The sequence below is a fragment of the Apus apus genome, chromosome 14 (assembly GCF_020740795.1).
Source record: "Apus apus isolate bApuApu2 chromosome 14, bApuApu2.pri.cur, whole genome shotgun sequence".
Taxonomy (NCBI): Eukaryota; Metazoa; Chordata; class Aves; order Apodiformes; family Apodidae; genus Apus; species Apus apus.
In genome coordinates this window covers 16069899-16087919 of record NC_067295.1, presented here as the reverse complement: position 1 = coordinate 16087919, position 18021 = coordinate 16069899, and the positions used below count along the sequence as shown (strand labels likewise).

At 57.7% G+C, this 18021-nt stretch overlaps 2 protein-coding genes across 2 annotated transcripts in view; one reads left to right on the top strand and one right to left on the bottom strand.

The window, feature by feature from the left end:
• Nucleotides 1-714: 714 nt before the first annotated feature.
• Nucleotides 715-1575, bottom strand: LOC127390649 (translation initiation factor IF-2-like). The gene has a single exon (XM_051632482.1). The coding sequence runs from the start codon at nucleotides 1573-1575 to the stop codon at nucleotides 715-717; it is 861 nt and encodes a 286-aa protein (XP_051488442.1).
• Nucleotides 735-18021, top strand: part of ABCA3 (ATP binding cassette subfamily A member 3) — a 31997-nt gene continuing 14710 nt past the window's right edge. Inside the window, exons 1-12 of the mRNA XM_051631881.1 lie at nucleotides 735-811; nucleotides 5383-5478; nucleotides 9327-9591; nucleotides 10548-10675; nucleotides 10771-10936; nucleotides 12348-12607; nucleotides 13337-13453; nucleotides 13981-14101; nucleotides 14619-14792; nucleotides 15859-16040; nucleotides 17180-17326; nucleotides 17763-17892. Coding sequence (XP_051487841.1) covers nucleotides 5425-5478; nucleotides 9327-9591; nucleotides 10548-10675; nucleotides 10771-10936; nucleotides 12348-12607; nucleotides 13337-13453; nucleotides 13981-14101; nucleotides 14619-14792; nucleotides 15859-16040; nucleotides 17180-17326; nucleotides 17763-17892 — 1744 coding nt within the window. The 5' untranslated portion in view covers nucleotides 735-811; nucleotides 5383-5424. The remainder of the gene's footprint in view (nucleotides 812-5382; nucleotides 5479-9326; nucleotides 9592-10547; nucleotides 10676-10770; nucleotides 10937-12347; nucleotides 12608-13336; nucleotides 13454-13980; nucleotides 14102-14618; nucleotides 14793-15858; nucleotides 16041-17179; nucleotides 17327-17762; nucleotides 17893-18021) is intronic.

Below are 18021 nucleotides of genomic sequence, written 5' to 3'. Positions count from 1 at the left end.
ACTCACACACACCCTCACTCACACTCACACACCCTCACTCACACCCACACTCACTCACACCCACCCACACTCACGCACACCCACTCACATACTCACACACACTCACACACACTCACACACACCCACACTCACTCACACCCACACCCCCACACTCACACTCACCCACACTCACTCACACCCACCCACTCACACACTCACACACACTCACTCACACCCACACACTCACACTCACTCACACCCACTCACACACACCCACACTCACGCACACCCACACACCCACACTCACACTCACTCACACCCACTCACACTCACCCACACTCACTCACACCCACACTCACACACACCCACACTCACTGACACCCACTCACACTCACTCACACTCACACACACCCACACCCCCACACTCACACTCACCCACACTCACACACACCCACACCCACGCTCACCCACACTCACTCTCACCCACACTCACACACACCCACACCCCCACTCACCCACACTCACTCACACCCACACTCACCCACACCCACACTCACTCACACTCACCCACACTCACCCACACCCACACTCACCCACACCCACACTCACTCACACTCACTCACACTCACTCACACCCACTCACACTCACCCCCACACTCACTCACACCCACGCACACCCACACTCACTCACTCACACCCACTCACACACGCACCTCCCCATGACGTCTCCCCGCTTCACGCCTGCGCGGGGCGGTCCGGGCCGTGGGGCGGGCGGGGCCCGTTCGCAGCCGCAGCCGGAGCCGCCCGGCCCGGGAGGGGGTCCCGGCGGGAGGTGAGTCCCGGGGGGCGGCCGGACCGGGCCGGGGGGGGGGGATGCGCGGGGGCAGCGGCTTCACCGGGACCGGCCGGCGGGGGCGGCCCCGCCCGGGGCTGCGGCAGCTCCGGGGCCCTTGGGCGGCTCCGCCCGCTGCTCCCGCTCTGGGGGTGTCCCCGGCGGCGGCTCCCGCGGCGGGACCGGGCACCCCCGGCGGGACCGGGCACCCCCGGCGGGACCGGGCACCCCCGGCGCTCGGACCGCGCCGCGGATCGCGTTCCCCTCCCGGGGGTGCCGGCCGAGCCCCCCCCGCGGCTGCCGCAGGGGCCTGAGCCGCTCCCGGCAGCCCCGACCGGGCCGGCATCTTCGCCGGGGCCGCGGGTGCCCGTGTCAGCCCTCCCGGTGGCCCCGCGCGGCGGGACGCGGCTGCCAGCTCCCCCCGGGGGGGCCCGGGCCGCCTCGCCGGCGCGAACGGCTTCATCGAGGTGCAGCCGAGCCTGGGGCTGCGGGGGGAGCGCGGGGGGTGAAGCCGCCGTGTCACGGGCTCTGTCCTGCCCTTCGCCCGTGGCAAACGCGGCCCGTGCTCGGGGAGCCCCGGGAGGGCGGGGAGCCCCGGCCCCGGCTGCCCGGTGTGCGTCCTGCCCGGCCCCGCCGGGGTGCCGGGGGGCAAAGGCTGCACCAGGATTCGCAGGAAAAGCCTCGTCGGGCTCCGCGCCTGGTTCCTTTGGCCAAAATCCGTGAGGCCGCGGAACGCTCAGAGGGTTTGGCTCCTCACCTGCCATGGCAAACTCTGACGAAGCAGCCACGGCGGTTTTAAAGCGAAGGGCAGGACCAGCCCTGGTGCAGCAGCTTCTTCCCTCCTCTCCTGCTGCTGCCCGAGGCTTGTTGTGGACAAGACGCGGTCACCCCGGAGCTGCCAGGCTCCCCGGGCCACCGGCCCCTTCTTGCCCCGTGTGAGGCAGTGACAGGGTCCAAAACCCACCCCCAGCTCTGCACACCGGACCCAGCCCCGGCGCTGCTTCTGTTTACTTCTGTATTTCAAGGCCTGAAGTTCCCGTCTGGGGGAAGAAGCGCGTCTGGGGCAGTGCTGGCCGTGCCCCTCCTGCCCCGCCAGGCTCACAGCCTCCTAGAAAGTTGTATTGCTCTGTTTGCACGAGGAGGGGTTCTTGTGGCCTGGCTGTGTCCTGACTCTGCGCCTCCCTGAGCAGCGAGAGGGGAAAGGAAGAAGGAGCAGCAAGAGCTGCAGCCCCAGCTGCTCTGGCGACCGCTCGCTCCAGTTGCTTGCTGCAGGATCTGGCTGTGGGATGTGGGACTTCCTGGACTTGCAGGCATGGGAAATCGCTCACTGTTCCTGAAAACACAGGCCAAACAAAAATAAATCCTACCCCTGGCCACGGGTGCTTGTGCTTTTAATTTCCAGCACGGGCGCTGCAGGGAGCAGGGAGGTGTTTCCTGCTCCACCGGCAGCCTGCAGAGCACCTGGGTGCTGGCAGCCCTGGCTGGGGGGGTGATGCCACCACCCTGAGCACCGGGTGGTCCTTGGCATGGCTAGCAAGATTGTGATGCCACCACCCTGAGCACCGTGTGGTCCTTGGCATGGCCACCAAGATGGCAGCACCCGGCAGGGTCTGCAGGTCATCTCCTAGGGCTGACATGGTGCCTCTGCAAGCTGGTGGGGAGAAATGCTGATTTTATTGAAAAAAAAAAAAAGAAAAAAGAAAGAAAAAAGGCAATGTCTGCCATTTCCAAGCCTGGTTTCTATGGGAACGGGACATCAGAGGAGCAGAAATGCAGCGAGTGCTCTAAAATAACTGCCAGCTCTGGGAGCACGTGGCCTTTGCTCGGCTGGCCCAGCCCTTTCCGCTGAGATGGCAGCTGGGGATGGCTGGTTCCTGGGGATGAGGTGGCCTGGAAGTGGGTCAGGAGGTGGGATGCTGCAGCTCCATCCCTATGGATCCTCAGCCTGTCCTCACCTAAACCCACCGGCTGGAGAGCTCCGGTCCATCTGGCAGCTGGCACAGCCACCACGTTACCCAGCACGGCTCGGCAGCACGGCGGGGACTGTGGCACCAGTGAGGACCTGTCTGGTGTCCACCCATCTGTGTTGTGGCTGGCAGGAGGGCCTCCTTCCTCCCTCACCCCCCAGGGAACAGCCAGGGTGAATCCACGCTCACCTATTTCATACTGCTCCTCCTGTGGCGGGTGGGTGTGGAGAGCAGGGTATTTCCAGCAATGGGAAGAGGAACTGGGGTGTTTTCCCAGACACTGGTGGTGGTTGTCTCTCTCTTCCCCCACATCTTTGTCTGTACCCCTTGCTGGGAAGGTCAGTCTCACCTCGCAGCACATAGTGCTGAGGTTGGGCAGGGAGCAGGTCTGGAGGGGACAACCCGAAAGGTGACCACTGGCCAAAGGTGGTCCCAGACACGGGCAGGGGGCCCTGAGCTGCCTGTGGTCACAGGCATCTCAGGGCTGATCCAGGCAGCACTTTCCAAAGAGGGTTTTCCCTTCTGTGTTGGAAAAAAAATAATTGCTGTGGATGCCCAGAGCTTGGAAAGCATTTTTTACTCTCAAATCTGGTAAGGGTAGCCCTGTGGTAACTGAGCTGCTTCCTCCTCTCATTCTCCAGCGGGTGAAAGGTCCAGTCCGGGTTTTCTTGGGACCCTGAAAAGCTTGGAAAAAAAATTGTTGGCAATACTGAAGTTTTCCCCCCGTTGTGTAGTGTTTGTGTTGCCCAAGAGCTGCTTGACATTTTCCCAGCCCCGGTGGCAGCCACAGGTCCTTGGTGGGCGGTCGGGGGGGTCCAGCTTGTGTTTGAGGGTGAGGCAGGGCCAGCAGCCAGGGACACGGAGGTGGGAGCTCCGTGAGGGCAGCAGCCTTCTCCAGCCTGACCTGTTGCCTTTTCTTCCTTAAAACCAGCAAAAAAACAAACAACCAAACAAAAAAATTCCATTCCTTTGATTTGCTCTGGTTTCCCTTCGAGCGAGCACGGGAGGAAGGTTTCTGCTCCTGGGGGGCTCCTTTGGAGTGAGCGGTACGTGGGTGTGGGGGTCAGGGGATGTCCCACCTTTGCTTGGGGCAGGTGGGTGGTGTTTCTGCCCGGGCACAGCTGGAGACGTGGTGCTTTGTGAGGAGCTTGGAGGTGCTTAAGCTGGAACTGGCAGCAGCTGCCTTTGCCAGATCCCCTTGGCTGTTCCTTCCCCGCTTGCTGCTTGGGGGGGGATCCGAGGGGCTTTTCTGGGGTATCTTAGTGGGCTTCTCAGGGCTGCAGGAGTGGACCTCTTCTGCTTTTTTGCTGGCTCCCAGACCAGGATGCTCAAGCAGGTTCTTGCTGTCCTGGAAAGCTGCCTTCTGCACATGGAGTGGCAAAAATGTGGGTTTTTTTTTGCTCTGAGAATGCATTTAGATTTGGGGTTGGGAATGGGAAGGTGTGTGCCAAGCCAGGAGCAAGCTTCTGCAGGGCTCAAGGATCTAGCTGGGTGGGTTAGGTGGGTAGATGTATGCAGCTCATGCTGCAGCTTGGTTGCTCCCAGCTGTGGGTGCTCTGCTCACAATGTGCATTTACCAGGCACTGGTCTGGAGATGAAGGTCAAGCAGGCAGGGTCACCAGCCCCTCTCCGCTCACTGTAGCACCCCAAACCCTTTGCTGAGGTTGGTGGGTGCCAGCTGGTTGGTTCCATCCTGACTGGGGCTGAGAATGTGCTGTTGAGCATCTCCCGGGGTGTTGCTAGTGGGTGATCATAGAATCATAGAACTATTCAGGTTGGAAAAGACCCTTGGAATCACCAAGTCCGACCATGATGTGTCCATCTTGGTGCTGCCAGGGCTTTGGAGCACAGGCTCTGGGAGATGAACCTGTTTGGTTTTTAATTCTGGGGCTGCTGGGCTGGGTCTGCCCTGCACTTGCAGCGTGGGGAGGGGGCTCTGCCTGTGCCAGGGCCACCCCTTCCCTGTGCCACACTGCTGGGTGACCCTGCACATGTGTCCCTGGGGGACAGCGATGCTTCCTCAGGAAACACCCCTGCAAATGGAGACAGAAAGAACTTGAAGGGACAGCAGGCCCTTCCCAAGAGGGAGAGGACGTGGGTGCATCGTCCTCAGTGCCAACCTTCCCTTCCGCTTCCCTGCCCTTTTCCCACCCTCGCCTCTTCAAGGAGAGCTTGTGCTGGGAAAGCACCTCTGGCATTGTGAAATCAGCCCCTTCATGGCACAGGAGTTAGTGGCACAGCTTGAAATCTTCACCAGCCCCAAAATAAGAGGCAGGAAAGAGTTTCCTGGCCTTCCTTGGGCTGGCATTTGCTGTTCTGCAACCCAGTGCTCCCGCTGCTGCAGGGAAGCTGTTCCCTGCCTGCTGCTGGGGAAGGACCCTGATGCTCACAGATTGGAATCCTTAATGGCAGCTTCCCAAGGACCAGGAATGGGTTGCACCAGAAACCCTGAGGGCTCAGCAAGGACCCTTGGAGAGGGAGCCCCGCAGTTATGTTCCCCGATTTGGGCCAAGCCAGTCGTTGCCACATCAGGCTGTGTTGCAGGAGGGGTGGGATGCAGGATGCTGCTCATCTGCAGGCTCATGGCTGTCTCCTCTCTTCCAGGGTCCTGTGGAGCAGTGGTGCTGGTCCCCATCTGATGGGAGGATGGTTGTTCTCAGGCAGTTTGGGCTGTTGCTCTGGAAGAACTACATCCTGCAGGTAGGTGGGTGCCCCACACTTGGGGGTGCCTCTGTCACCACTAGATGTGGGTACATCAGAGCTTGATTCTCCAGCAAAGCTTCACCACGGGCCCAGGGCATCTCCTGAAGGGAAACAGACTTAGAATCCTAGGGGTTTGGAAGGGACCTTGAAAGATCATCTTGTTTGTGCCTTTGGTGTTGTCCTGCTTTTGTGCTGGTGTCACAGTTTAGGGGTCAGGGCAAACGAAAAAGCAGAGGACAGAATTGCTCTGTTACCCCCCTCTACTCTCCCAAGGGAAGATAAAAGCAGAATAAGGAAGAGAGACTTAAAGGTTGGAAATTAAAACTGGAACAGGAAAAGGAAATAACACATGGGATGAGGGACAAATAAACAAATAAAACCCAAATACAGGTAAAACCCAGTCTTGTTGATCTTGGAGAGAAGTGTCCAAGGGTTCCTTGCAGCAGAGCTGACTCAGGAAAGGGGGTCCACTGCTCTTCCCAGCACCCAGGGGATTGAGATCCTGCATGGCAACTTGATGATAAAATAAGAGCCCCTCTCCAAGATCCCAAGAGCAGCAAGGGAGAAGGGAGCAGGAAGAGGCAGACTCCCATCCTCCTGGTTTTATAGAGTATGGCAGGAAATGGGAGGGAATCCTGACCCCTCTCTTTTCTGACCCTCAGGGTCCTAAACACCCTCTCTCTAGGTCCTTGTATTGGGATTGTAAAATTAGCCTTGCCCCCTCAAACCATAACACCCAGGGACAGACAGGCAGGGCTGTGTGCTCAGTTGTCCCTGTCCCCTCAGATCTGCCCTGTGTCATTCCCTTGCAGCCCAGCTAGGAGCACAGCTCTCCCTTCCTGAGGGACAGGATGACCTGGGTACCCTCCTGTGAGCCTCTGGAGGTGCTGATTGCTGCCTGGTGCCTCTAAACCCACCGGGACCCAGATTTTTTTCCCTCTGTTACTTTCTACACCCCTGAGAACCAGCTTTTGGGGTGCTTAAAAAACTAAACCGTCATTGTTCTGCCACCTGTTCCCAGCTCTGTGTGGCAGCTGGGGGTCTGAGGGACATTTTACAAGGGCATGGAGTGATAGGATGAGGAGGAATGGCTTCAGGCTGAAAGAGGGGAGATTTAGGTGAGGTATTAGGAAGAAATTCTCTCCTGTTAGGGTGGCGAGACACTGGAACATGTTGCCCAGGGAAGCTGTGGCTGCCCCATCCCTGGCAGTGTTGAAGGGCAGGTTGGATGGGGCTTGGAGCAACCTGGTTTGGGTAGAGTGAAGGGGAATGGAACCCCCCCCCTGTGTCAGGGAGTTGAAACTGGATGATGTTGAAGGTCCCTCCAACCAAACCAGTCTGGGGTTCTGTGATTTCAGGGCTGCCTTGCCCTGCTGTGCCTGTCCTCAGCGTCCCAGTGCCCCCGGGCAGATGCTGCACCTGCGCTGGGACCTGGAGCCAGCCCTGGCAGGGAGCAGCGGAAGAGGAGGCGGTGGAGATGGCCACAGCCTGGCTTTTACACTTCCACTTACCCTGCTGCAGATTAGCACAGCGTTGCTTTAAAAATAAACACAAGGAGGAGGGCAGGGCTGGCTGTGCTGGCAGCGCCGGCCTCGGGAGGGGGAAGGGACCAGCAGCGGGTCTGATTTGCAGCCAGGGGTGTGCTCGGTGGGTGTGTGTGGTGGCCAGCCCTGCCAGTCCCCCCTCTGCACCCCAGAGGCCTGCAGGACAAGCCCCCATCCCCTCTGCAGGGGAGCAGCAGCATCTCCTGGGTGTGCTCTGGGAGAGGGGGCACCTCTTGTCGTGTCTCCCAAGGCCACGAGCTGACTCGGATTTACCGTGGAGTGATAGACCCTGGAGTCTCTGCTCCCCTCGGCCAAAAAGCTGCTCCCAGTGGAGACCTGAAGCTCCCAAGGCATCACCACCCTGGTGTTAAGATGGCTGCTGGGACACGTGGCTTGCTGAAAGCCAGGGCAGCCCTGGCCAGGCGGAGGTGGCGATTATGGATGAGTGTCCCTGTCACCTCTGGAACACGGCAGATTAAATGACTCCTGTGGCAGCAAAAGCCTGTGCTGGTGCTTGTGGATTTGCCTGTGAGCCCAGGGAGCCAGGCAGCCGTGCTGGAGACAGCCCTGGAGACTGGGAGGGGGTTAATAGGACAGTAAATCAGCCCGAGGCAGCTGCTCCACCAGAGCTGCTCTGTGGAACTGTGAGACATCTGCAGCCTTTGCTTCCATGAGCATGGCCTTTGGGATGGCTGCTTTGTCCCTGCTGGGTGGGAGGTGGTGGTTCCTCCCAGGGGAAGCCCAGAGGGGGTGTTTGGGCTGTGGTGGTGGGTGCTGAGGGCTGGGGTGGTGCGGGGAGCAGCTGTGTGGCCATGCACCCACCTTCTCCTGACAAACCAGCCAGGAGCCCCTTCGCCCTGGCTGCTGCAGGGTGGCCTGTCGCCCTTCCCTGGAATCTGAGCTCAGGGCCCCCATCCTGCCCCACCAGAGGCTGTGCCTGCCTTGGCCTGCTCCATTTGCTGCTTCTCCCCGCCCCCATTTAAAAAATATAACCTCTGTCCACTCTGCAGAGTGGAGGTAGAACTCCATGGTCAGCAGAGCTCAGTGCCTGGTTTGCAGGTGATGGAGCTGGGGTGGTGCCTGCAGCCTGGTGGGAGCAGGCAGGAGAGGAGCTGCTGAGACAGCAGAGGTGGGAGAATAAACCTCCTGGTGGTCCCCTTGGGCATCCTCTTGCTCTTTCCAGCCTGGCAGAGAGGAGGGTGGAAAACCCCCCTGGTCTTGTAAAGCAGAGCCCTCAGGAGAGGTTAGTGCCTCTGGGTCTGCTCTGGGGACACTCTCCAACTGAGCAGCTCTATCCCAGTGCCCAGGGCTGCTCCCTGCTGTGGGGACACTTCACCTCACTGAAGTTCATTGTCTGGTTGTTTGAGCTTTAATTCAAAACAATAAATGAGCTGCTGGGCTTAGTGCAGACAGGCCTGAGCTCATGGGGATGTTCTTTGTGCTGTGAGGCACTGATGCCCATAACCAGAGGCTGTGCCAGGTCCCAGGCTGGGACACATGTGTCCTGCTCCCTGCAGCCACTGAGCTCTGATGAAAACCCACACTGGCTGCAATAGCTTTGGTGTGCTCAGCTTTACCTCCCCCTGGCTCGCTCATCCCAGCTTTTCATGGAGGGCCAGGAAGGTGCTGAGAGGGCTGGAGCAGCTCTGCTCTGGAGACAGGCTGGGAGAGTTGGGGTTTCAGCCTGGAGAAGAGGAGGCTCCAGGGAGACCTTAGAGCACCTGCCAGGGCCTGAAGGGGCTCCAGGAAAGCTGGGGAGGGGCTTGGAACAAGGGCAGGGAGGGAGAGGACAAGGGGGGATGGATTAAAACTGGAAGAGGGAGATTTAGGTGGGACATGAGAAGGAAATTCTTTGCTGTGAGGGTGGTGAGACCCTGGCCCAGGTTGCCCAGGGAAGCTGTGGCTGCCCCATCCCTGGCAGTGTTGAAGGGCAGGTTGGATGGGGCTTGGAGCAACCTGGGCTGGTGGGAGGTGTCCCTGCCCGTGCAGGGGGTTGGATCTAGGTGATCTTTAAGGTCCCCCCCAACCCAAACCAGTCTGGGGTTCATTTACCTCCAATACTTTCAGCTGCCAGTCCTGTAAGTGTTGGACAAGGCTGCTCCACTTTGACAAAACCTGCTCTCCTCTCTCTCCCGGCTGCCGCATCATTCCTGGGCTCCGGAAAAACCTGGGTTGTGAAACCTTGTGAAACACCAGAACGCTTCTGCTCCGTGTCCTTTGCACGCCCTGAACCCCATTACTGCCTGATCTGCCTTCAGACTTTCCATCTTATTCCTTGCATCTGGTTTTCCCCCCCGGCAGAAGCGGCAGATCCTGGTGACAGTCATCGAGGTCTGCCTGCCCCTGCTCTTCGCCGCCATCCTGATCGCGCTGCGGCACCGGGTGCGCTCGGTCACCCACCCCAACGCCACCATCTACCCCCCTGAGGCCCTGGATGACCTCCCGAGCTTCTTCTCCCGACGGCACCACAGCAACCCCTGGGAGCTGGCCTACGTCCCCTCCAACAGCAGCGCCGTCAGGAGCGTCGCCGAGGCGGTGGAGAAGGCTTTGCCCATCAACATCCGAGGTGGGCAGGGGCTCCAGCTGCCACCCCAGGGGCTGGGATGAGGTTTTTACCCAACGCTCTATTCCTGGGATGCATCTTTTTTTTTTTTTCAGGACTTCCTTCCATTGCCTGGAAGTTCTTAAAGTTTTATTGTTGTTTCACTGAAGCTGCAGGGTTTTGATTTGGGTTTTGGATCGTTTTGTTGCGGTTTCCAGCTAGAAAACTATTGGCCTGAAATAGCTAGAGAAGTTGGCTGCCACGTCCCCCAGACAAAGTGGTTTTGGAAATCTTGTTGCACAGAACAGTTTAGAGCTTTGTGTTCCAAACTGAAGATAGTGTTAGGATTTGCTGAGAGAGGAGAGGTGACTGTTGGGGTTGTTCAGCCTGGAGAAGAGAAGGCTCCAGGGAGACCTTAGAGCACCTGCCAGGGCCTGAAGGGGCTCCAGAAAAGCTGGGGAGGGACTTGGGACAAGGGCAGGGAGGGAGAGGACAAGGGGGAATGGATTAAAACTGGCAGAAGGGAGATTGAGGTTGGACATGAGGAGGAAATTCTTGGGTGTGAGGGTGGTGAGAGCCTGGCCCAGGTTGCCCAGGGAAGCTGTGGCTGCCCCATCCCTGGCAGTGTTGAAGGGCAGGTTGGATGGGGCTTGGAGCAGCCTGGGCTGGTGGGAGGTGTCCCTGCCCATGCAGGGGGTTGGGACTGGATGATCTTGAAGGTCCCTTCCAATGCAGACCATTTGGTGAGTCTATGATTCTGTGATGCCTGCTTGCAAGGAGGAATCCCCTGTGTGCCCCGTGATGGGCACAGCAGCATCCCAGATAAATCCCCGGGTCCCACAGCAGCGGCGTTTCCCAGCTCTGGCTGGGCTGCATCCCTCCTGTCCCGGCCCAAACAGCTGGTTTTGCTGGTGGCTGAGCACCAGCCGTGATGAGTTGCTGTTCTCCATGCCTTCATCTCTGCTTTTCCCCCTCCACAGCTCAGGGCTTCTCCTCGGAGCGGGACTTTGAGGAGTACATCCAGTCAGACAACCGCTCGGGCAGCGTCCTGGCTGCCCTGGTCTTCAAGCACCGCTTCCCGCAGCCCACGGCCCCGCTGCCCCTCCAGGTGACACAGCCAGGGGGGACAGGGACACGGGGGGGGATATGGCATCCTCCTCCAGCCCTCTGTGCCCCACGCCCTCCCTCCTCTGCTCCCTCTAGGTGGACTATGAGCTGCGGTTCAAGTACAGCCCCAGGAACGCCCCACGGAGTGAGCAGACGGGGCTGAACCCCAACCTGGACCGGGACTGGCACACCAGCTACCTCTTCCCACTCTTCCAGCTGCCCGGGCCCAGGGAAGCCAAGTTTGCTGATGGGGGAACACCAGGTGAGGGCCATGGGCTCTTTCTTAACCAAAGAGGTGGATATTATGGGGATTCACTGGAGGCTCTGAGGTTTTAAGTCAATACTTTAGCTTATTTTTTAAATCACTTAATTAATGTATTTCTATATTTAAGGTGTCCCTGTCCCTGCAGGGTGGTTGGAAGTAGGAGATCTATAAGGTCCTTTCCAACCCAAACCATTCTGTGGTTCTATGATTTTAAGTATATACCCCACAACCTCTTGGCCATCACTGGCCTCTCTGCTGAGAGTGCTTGGGTAGGAACAGATTTCACTTCCAGGAATTCTTTTACATTTAATTCTTCCCCCTCCCATCTTTTAAAATGTGTTCTTAATGGAGAATTCATTTCAAAGTCAAATTTATTTATTGTCCTGCTTAAATACTTGAAAAGTAAACAGCAATTCTGTGGTTTGAGGGCAGGTTTTTAAGGAAGGCCAAACCACCAAGCGAGGAGGAGACAGCAGGGACATTGCTGGAGCCAGCAGTGCCTCAGGACTTGAGCTTTTAGGAGCTTCCTCTGTGGCTGCAGGAGGACTATTTCCCTCAGCTGGGTTTCTCCTGCTGCTCGGTTCAAGGAAAAGATTGAGAGGCCAAAAAAGTGGGCGAACGGGTTTTGCTCACACTGTGCAAACAAACCTGAGTGCCAGGAGAGTTCTGCTGGTTCCAGTGCTCTGCAGGATGGGGTGACCAGGAGCCCAGGTCAATTCCCTCCCTGCAGTGTTTGTTGAGTTAATTAGTTAATATAAAACATTGTTTGCCATCTCCTGTTCTTACTTTTTCCTCACCTGTCAAGGTCATTTGGAGCCACCAACTTTCAAAGTGCTCGTTTGGGGCTTTCTGAGCAGGATTTGAGTTTCCACCTGAGCTGCACGTGGCAAAAATCCCACGTAAAAATAGACCAGTGGGGAAAAAAAATTAAAAGTCTTGCACTGTTTTCTGTTGCACAAAAATTTAAGCCAAAAGCATGCGTAACAGGATATATCCTTCCTCCTCTGAAGCTGCCCAGTGTCCCGTGTCCTCTTGGTTGCCAGGACAAAAGGGACCCAGTAGAAGCTCAGCGACGCTGGTGGTGGTTGAGGATGATGAAGGATCTCCTGCCTTACAGAAATAAAGCCTGTGAAAAGGCAGTCACAGTTGAAGTTGAGTTTTCCTGCCAGCTGCTTCGAGATGATCATCATGAGAGATTGAAATTTGTGTTTTAAATTGCTCTGAGTCCCTCCCAGGCCCCAGCATCTCGATACCCCTCTTAGTTTGCTTTTCTCAGGAGCTCCTTCTTTGCTTCCTCCTCTTCTCCCCGAGCATTCCCTCCCGCAAAGGTAGTTTCTGTCCTTCTGCCAACACCTCCCTCCAAAACCCAGACCTGTCTCTATCCCCCCGTGTGGTTTTTGCCATGCAGGCTACATCCGAGAGGGCTTCCTGGCCGTGCAGCACGCGGTGGACAGGGCCATCATGCAGTACCACGCCAACGCCAGCGCCGCCAGCCTGCTGGAGAACATCACGGTGCTGGTGCAGCGCTTCCCCTACCCGGCCTACGTCAACGACCTCTTCCTGCTGGCCATCCAGAACCAGCTGCCCCTGCTCCTCATGCTCAGCTTCACCTACACCTCGCTCAACATCGTCCGCGCCGTCGTGCACGAGAAGGAGAAGAAGCTGAAGGTAACGCGAGCCAGGGGGGGACATCTGGGCAGTGCCCGCCCTCCGCGGCATTTCCCAGCGCCGCCGCCTCTTAAATTAGGAGCAAACTCCGCGTGGGGTGTGGAGCCAGGGAACGGGAGGTGGGGATGGCAGTGGATTAGCAAACCCCAGGGTGGAATGTTGCTAATCCTGCCATCAGGACGTGGCTCGGCTCTCCTTGTGTGCAGCCAAGTGGTTGGGTGATGGGCTGGTGTTTCTGCTGGGCGTGGAGAGAGGGCAGCACTGGTGGCTTCCAGAGTTCTGTAGATTCAAGAGCTGGGAAATAAGATTTTTATCTTCTGAATGTGGAAACCCACGTGTCTGAGCCATATCTGGGGTGGTTGGAGCTGGACTGACATGGTGGCTGTGACAGCTGAGCTGAGTGTGCAGGGCTCAGCTTCCCCTGGGCTTGTCCTGCCCCGCTGCCTGGTGGCCATGGTGGCCCTGCTGGCCTCAGCTGCTGTGGGTTTGGGTTCAGCTCAGCTCTTTGGGGAGATGTGGTGGCAGTGGCAGCCCCTGTCCCGGATGGTGGGGACACCATGCAGTGCTAAAGGCTGCTCAGGACCACCTTGGTAACACCTGGGGCTGCCACCCTCCTCACTAGGGCTGCAGGGCAAAGCCACCACCACCCTGGCCAGGACCTCCACCTCACCCTGGCTGTGCCTGGGCAGTGTGGGTACAGCCCTGGGTGACAGTGTGACCTCTCCACAGGAGTACATGCACATGATGGGCCTCAGCAACTGGTTGCACTGGAGTGCCTGGTTCCTCATGTTCTTCCTCTTCCTCCTGGTGTCCGTCTTTTTTGTCACCGTGCTCTTCTGTGTCAAGGTGAGTGTCTTTCCCCAGGCCACCATTCTGCAGGCCAGAAGCTCTGTGCTGGCTGGGCATAGGGATGACAAGGCTCCTCTGCCATGGGCTGGACCATCCTGGTGTCTCAGGACTCCTCCGCATGTGTAACAGAGGCTGGAGTTGCTCTTTTCCAGAGCTGGTTGGGCAGGGGTCACCTCCCAAAGGGGTGGGAGCCCTACAGGTAACTGGGAGGCCCAGGCACTCCATGCAGGACCACCCTGTTCCCACAGCCCCGTGTGCCCTTGGAGGGAGTTGAGCTCTCCTCTCTGCTCATACCCCCACCATGAGAAGCTGGAGGTGGCTGCCTGGATGCCGAACAGGGTGTCCTCTTAGACATCACACCAGGACACCAGGACAACCTTTATTTCCTCCCTCTGGAGTGGTTCTAGGAGGGCCTGGGTATTCTCACCCATCTCTCAGTTTGTCTTTGATCCATGGAGAACATCAGGACTCAGCAGCCATGGCCAGTGTCCCCAGCCCTGGCCCTGACCAGATTTTCTTGGTAGGTGAGTGAACAGGGAGCAGTGCTCACCAACAGTGACCCCACGCTGGTGTTCACCTTCCTCGCCATCTTCTCCATCTCCTCCATCTCTTTCAACTTCATGGTGAGCACCTTCTTCTCGAGAGGTGAGTCCCTCCCTGGCTGCCTCCTTGTCCTGCTGACTCGTGGGGCTGGGGGGGTTGTTACGGGCCTTGTGCTGTGAAGTCCTTGGTTAATTTTGGTTGGGAGGCAGCTCAAAGCAGGGCCAGCTTCAGAGTTAGGTCAAGTCCCACAGGGCTCCATGTTGGATAACTTGCTTTCTCATGCTGGGTGAGGAGGCCTTTCTTCCCATCTTTGGGTGCATTTTCCCCACAGTCTGTGGGAAGGGGGGTGGGTGCTGTTGCTTCCCAAGCCACCCAAGCTCATGCACTGGGGACTCATCTGCCCGTCTTGGCCCCAGGACGCTCTGGTCAGGGATGGGCAGGATCTGATGCTGCTTCTTCCTTGCTGTGGGACATGGGCATGTCCTTGTCTTTCCTCCCCTGTAGTCCTGCTTTGTGCAAAGGGCTGGAGTCTCTTCATGGGTGGGAAGCTGGTGAGAAGTACTTGGTGGCATCACTGTGGCATTGACATTTTCCCTCCTGCTTTTCCCTGTGCTGGCAGCAAACGTGGCAGCTGCTGCTGGTGGCTTCCTCTACTTCTTCTCCTACATCCCTTACTTCTTCATCTCGCCCCGCTACGACCTGATGTCCCACAGCCAGAAGCTGGCATCCTGCCTCATCTCCAACGTGGCCATGGCCATGGGGGCACAGCTCATAGGCATGTTTGAAGGAAAAGGTGAGCAAGTGCCTCCTGTCTTTCTTTTTTGGGGGTGGGGTGAGGGTGGCTTGTAGGTGGTGTGAAGGGGGAAAGGGAGAAACAGTGTCCTGCTCCTAATGAGAGCAGGAGGGCTAATTGCTGATGGCTCCTGCAAGTAGTATCAGCACCGGGCTCTGAACATGGGCCCCTGGCATCCTGGGCTGTGAAAAATCATAGAGTCATGGAATAGGTTGGGTTGGAATCACAGAATGGGTTGGACCTTAAAGATCATCCAGTTCCAACCCCCCTGCATGGGCAGGGACACCTTCCACCAGCCCAGGCTGCTCCAAGCCCCATCCAACCTGCCCTTCAACACTGCCAGGGATGGGGCAGCCACAGCTTCCCTGGGCAACCTGGGCCAGGCTCTCACCACCCTCACAGCAAAGAATTCCCTCCTCATGTCCAACCTCAATCTCCCTTCTTCCAGTTTTAATCCATCCCCCCTTGTCCTCTCCCTCCCTGCCCTTGTCCCAAGCCCCTCCCCAGCTTTCCTGGAGCCCCTTCAGGCACTGGAAGGTGCTCTAAGGTCTCCCTGGAGCCTTCTCTTCTCCAGGCTGAACACCCCAACTCTCCCAGCCTGTCTGCAGAGCAGAGCTGCTCCAGCCTCCCATCGTCTCCGTGGTCCTGCCATCATCACTTTAATTGCCAAATTCAGTCTGTTCTGAGGGATGAGGATCCATTCCATTTCCTCCTTCCCAATCTATACCTTTAATTTCTCTGTTAATAAGAGCTTGCTGTTGGTTCCAGTAGAGAACCTGCATTTCCAAGGCAATGGCACTAAAAAGATGATGGGAGATGGTGTCTGGAGAAGAGATTGCTTCTTCCTGGGACAGTTGCAGAGAACGTGATGGGGTGGGGAACCTTGAGATGTCAGTGCTCTTTCTGCTGCATCTTCTCCCTCCATCTGTAGGATTGTGGAGCTGAGGAGCAAATGCTCTTGGTAGCCCAGCAGTGAATTAGGACAGGGGGTGCTCTCTGACCTTCCTGGAGAACACTTTGTCCTCCTGGGGTTGCAGAGGTGGGCAGTGCCCTGTGTGCCTTGCAGGGACTGGCATTCAGTGGAGAGACCTCATGAAGCCCGTCAGCGTGGACGACAACTTCACCCTGGCCCAGGTGCTGGGGATGCTGCTGCTGGACTCGGTGCTCTACGGCCTGGTGGCCTGGTACGTGGAGGCCGTGTTCCCCGGGGAGTACGGCGTCCCTCAGCCCTGGTACTTCTTCTTGACGGTGAGCACTGCTTCCTCACCCCTCCCGGGGGGCTGGATGGGGGTGGTCCTCACTTCTCTGCTGAGCAGTGGGCTGAGCCAACCTACACAGGTGGCACCATCTGGCCTCCAGAGTCCAGGGCTCTGCAGCACGTCCTGAGGCAGCTGGACATTTTTACTGTCTATGGAGGTCTGGGCTTTACATCCCTGGCCCAGCACATTGTTGGCCTGCAGGGTGCTGGTCATTGTCTCCACGGCCCAGCCAAGGCCTTGGAGAGCAGCCCCCCCAAGTGTGAGCAACCAGATCCAGTCATTTGAGGCTGCGGGTGGGCTGGGTGGGCTGTGTCCCACTGCCAGCCCCACGTCCCCGTGCCAGGCTGGGTGACAACTGCCACCACCCCTCAGCTCAGCTGCCCTGGCTCTGCCAAGTCCAGCACTTGGGTTGGTGGCCATGGCTGGGGCAGTTGCTGCAGCCCAGCTGAGGTCTCGTTAAGGCACAAAATCCATTGGGATCCTGTGGGGGTATCCCTTGGTATTTGTTTGGGATTCCTTAATAGAAGTTCCTTATCCCAGCATGGTTTCACTCCAGCATCCTGCTCCTCCTTGCAGCTAGACCAAGGTAGCAGAGATGCATCTGCCAGAAGCCCCAGTGAGATGCTGGTGTTGGGTCCAGGAGTTGTTAAATTGCCATTTCCGTGGGGATTTCATGTCCCAAACTCTTGTTTTCATTCCTAAAGAGACAAGTCAAGGAAAAACAAAAGGCTGTAACAGCAGCAGCTGGAGCCCTTGGGGCTTTCTGTGTGTGCCAGGGTCTTGGAGGGGGGGATCATCCATGGTGTGGGCACCTCTGGGCAAGGTGCTTCTTCTGCCTGAGCAGTTTTCCTTCTCATCCAAGTACTGAGCATTCCCATGGGATTGAAGGCAGGGAGAAGCTGCCTGTGTAGTCATGGGCAATCCTGCTGTAAGGGAGAGCCAGGAGAAGGCAGCAGGGCTGGAGGAGCAGCTTCATCCTCTGTCTGACCAGTTGGCAATTCCCAAGCCAAGGGGAGTGGTCTTGGAGATCTTGGGGGCCATCTGTGTGGGAGAAGGAGTCTGAGAGAGGCTGTGGAGAAGGCATGGTCTCTGCCTGTGCCTCAGTTTCTCTCTGCCTTCTTCCCTCAGCCCTCATACTGGTGTGGACGCCCCAGGACTGTGGTGGGAAAAGAGAAGGAGGAGGAAGAAGACCCTGAGAAAGCCCTGAAGAGCCAGTACATTGAGGAGGAACCTGCTGACCTTGTGTCAGGGATCAAAATAAAGCACCTCTCCAAGGTACCAACTGCCCAGCCCAGCCCAAACACCTCCTGGTGGTGTCTAAACCTCCCCTGGCACAAATTGAGGCCATTTCCTCTTGTAACTTGAACAAACTTCATTTGTAACTTGGGAGAAGACACCAACACCCCCCTGGCTCCAACCTCCTCTCAGGCAGCTGCAGAGCCAGCAGGTCTCCCCTCACCTCCTTGTCTCCAGGCTGGACACCCCCAGCTCCCTCAGCTGCTCATTCTGAAGTGTTGGGTACTTACAGATGTGGTGACATCTGTGTTTAACCTGCTGACATCTGAATTTAGCCTGAATTGGGCCTGGTGTCTAGTACCAACACCACGTGAGCATCGCAGGCTTTGACCCCCATGTGGAGCGGAGGGGGCAGATTGAGGGGCACCTGGGGACACTCTGGTGCAGCATCAGCTCATGAACATGATCTCTGCAGGTCTTCAAAGTGGGCAACAAGATGAAAGAGGCAGTCAAGGACTTAACGGTGAACATGTACGAAGGGCAGATCACTGTCCTGCTGGGACACAACGGTGCGGGGAAGACCACCACCCTGTCCATGCTGACAGGTAGGAGCCACAGCCTGCTATGGGGCTGGCACGGGGCAGGGCTGGTGGCATCACTTGCAGAGGGGAGCTAGATGGTCTTTAGAGGACCCTTCCAAAGCCCACCACTCTGTGACTGAGTCTGTGGCTGTG

Excerpts from the sequence above, each read along its gene's own strand:
- LOC127390649 (XM_051632482.1), bottom strand. The coding sequence starts at position 1,575 with ATGGCAGGTGAGGAGCCAAACCCTCTGAGCGTTCCGCGGCCTCACGGA.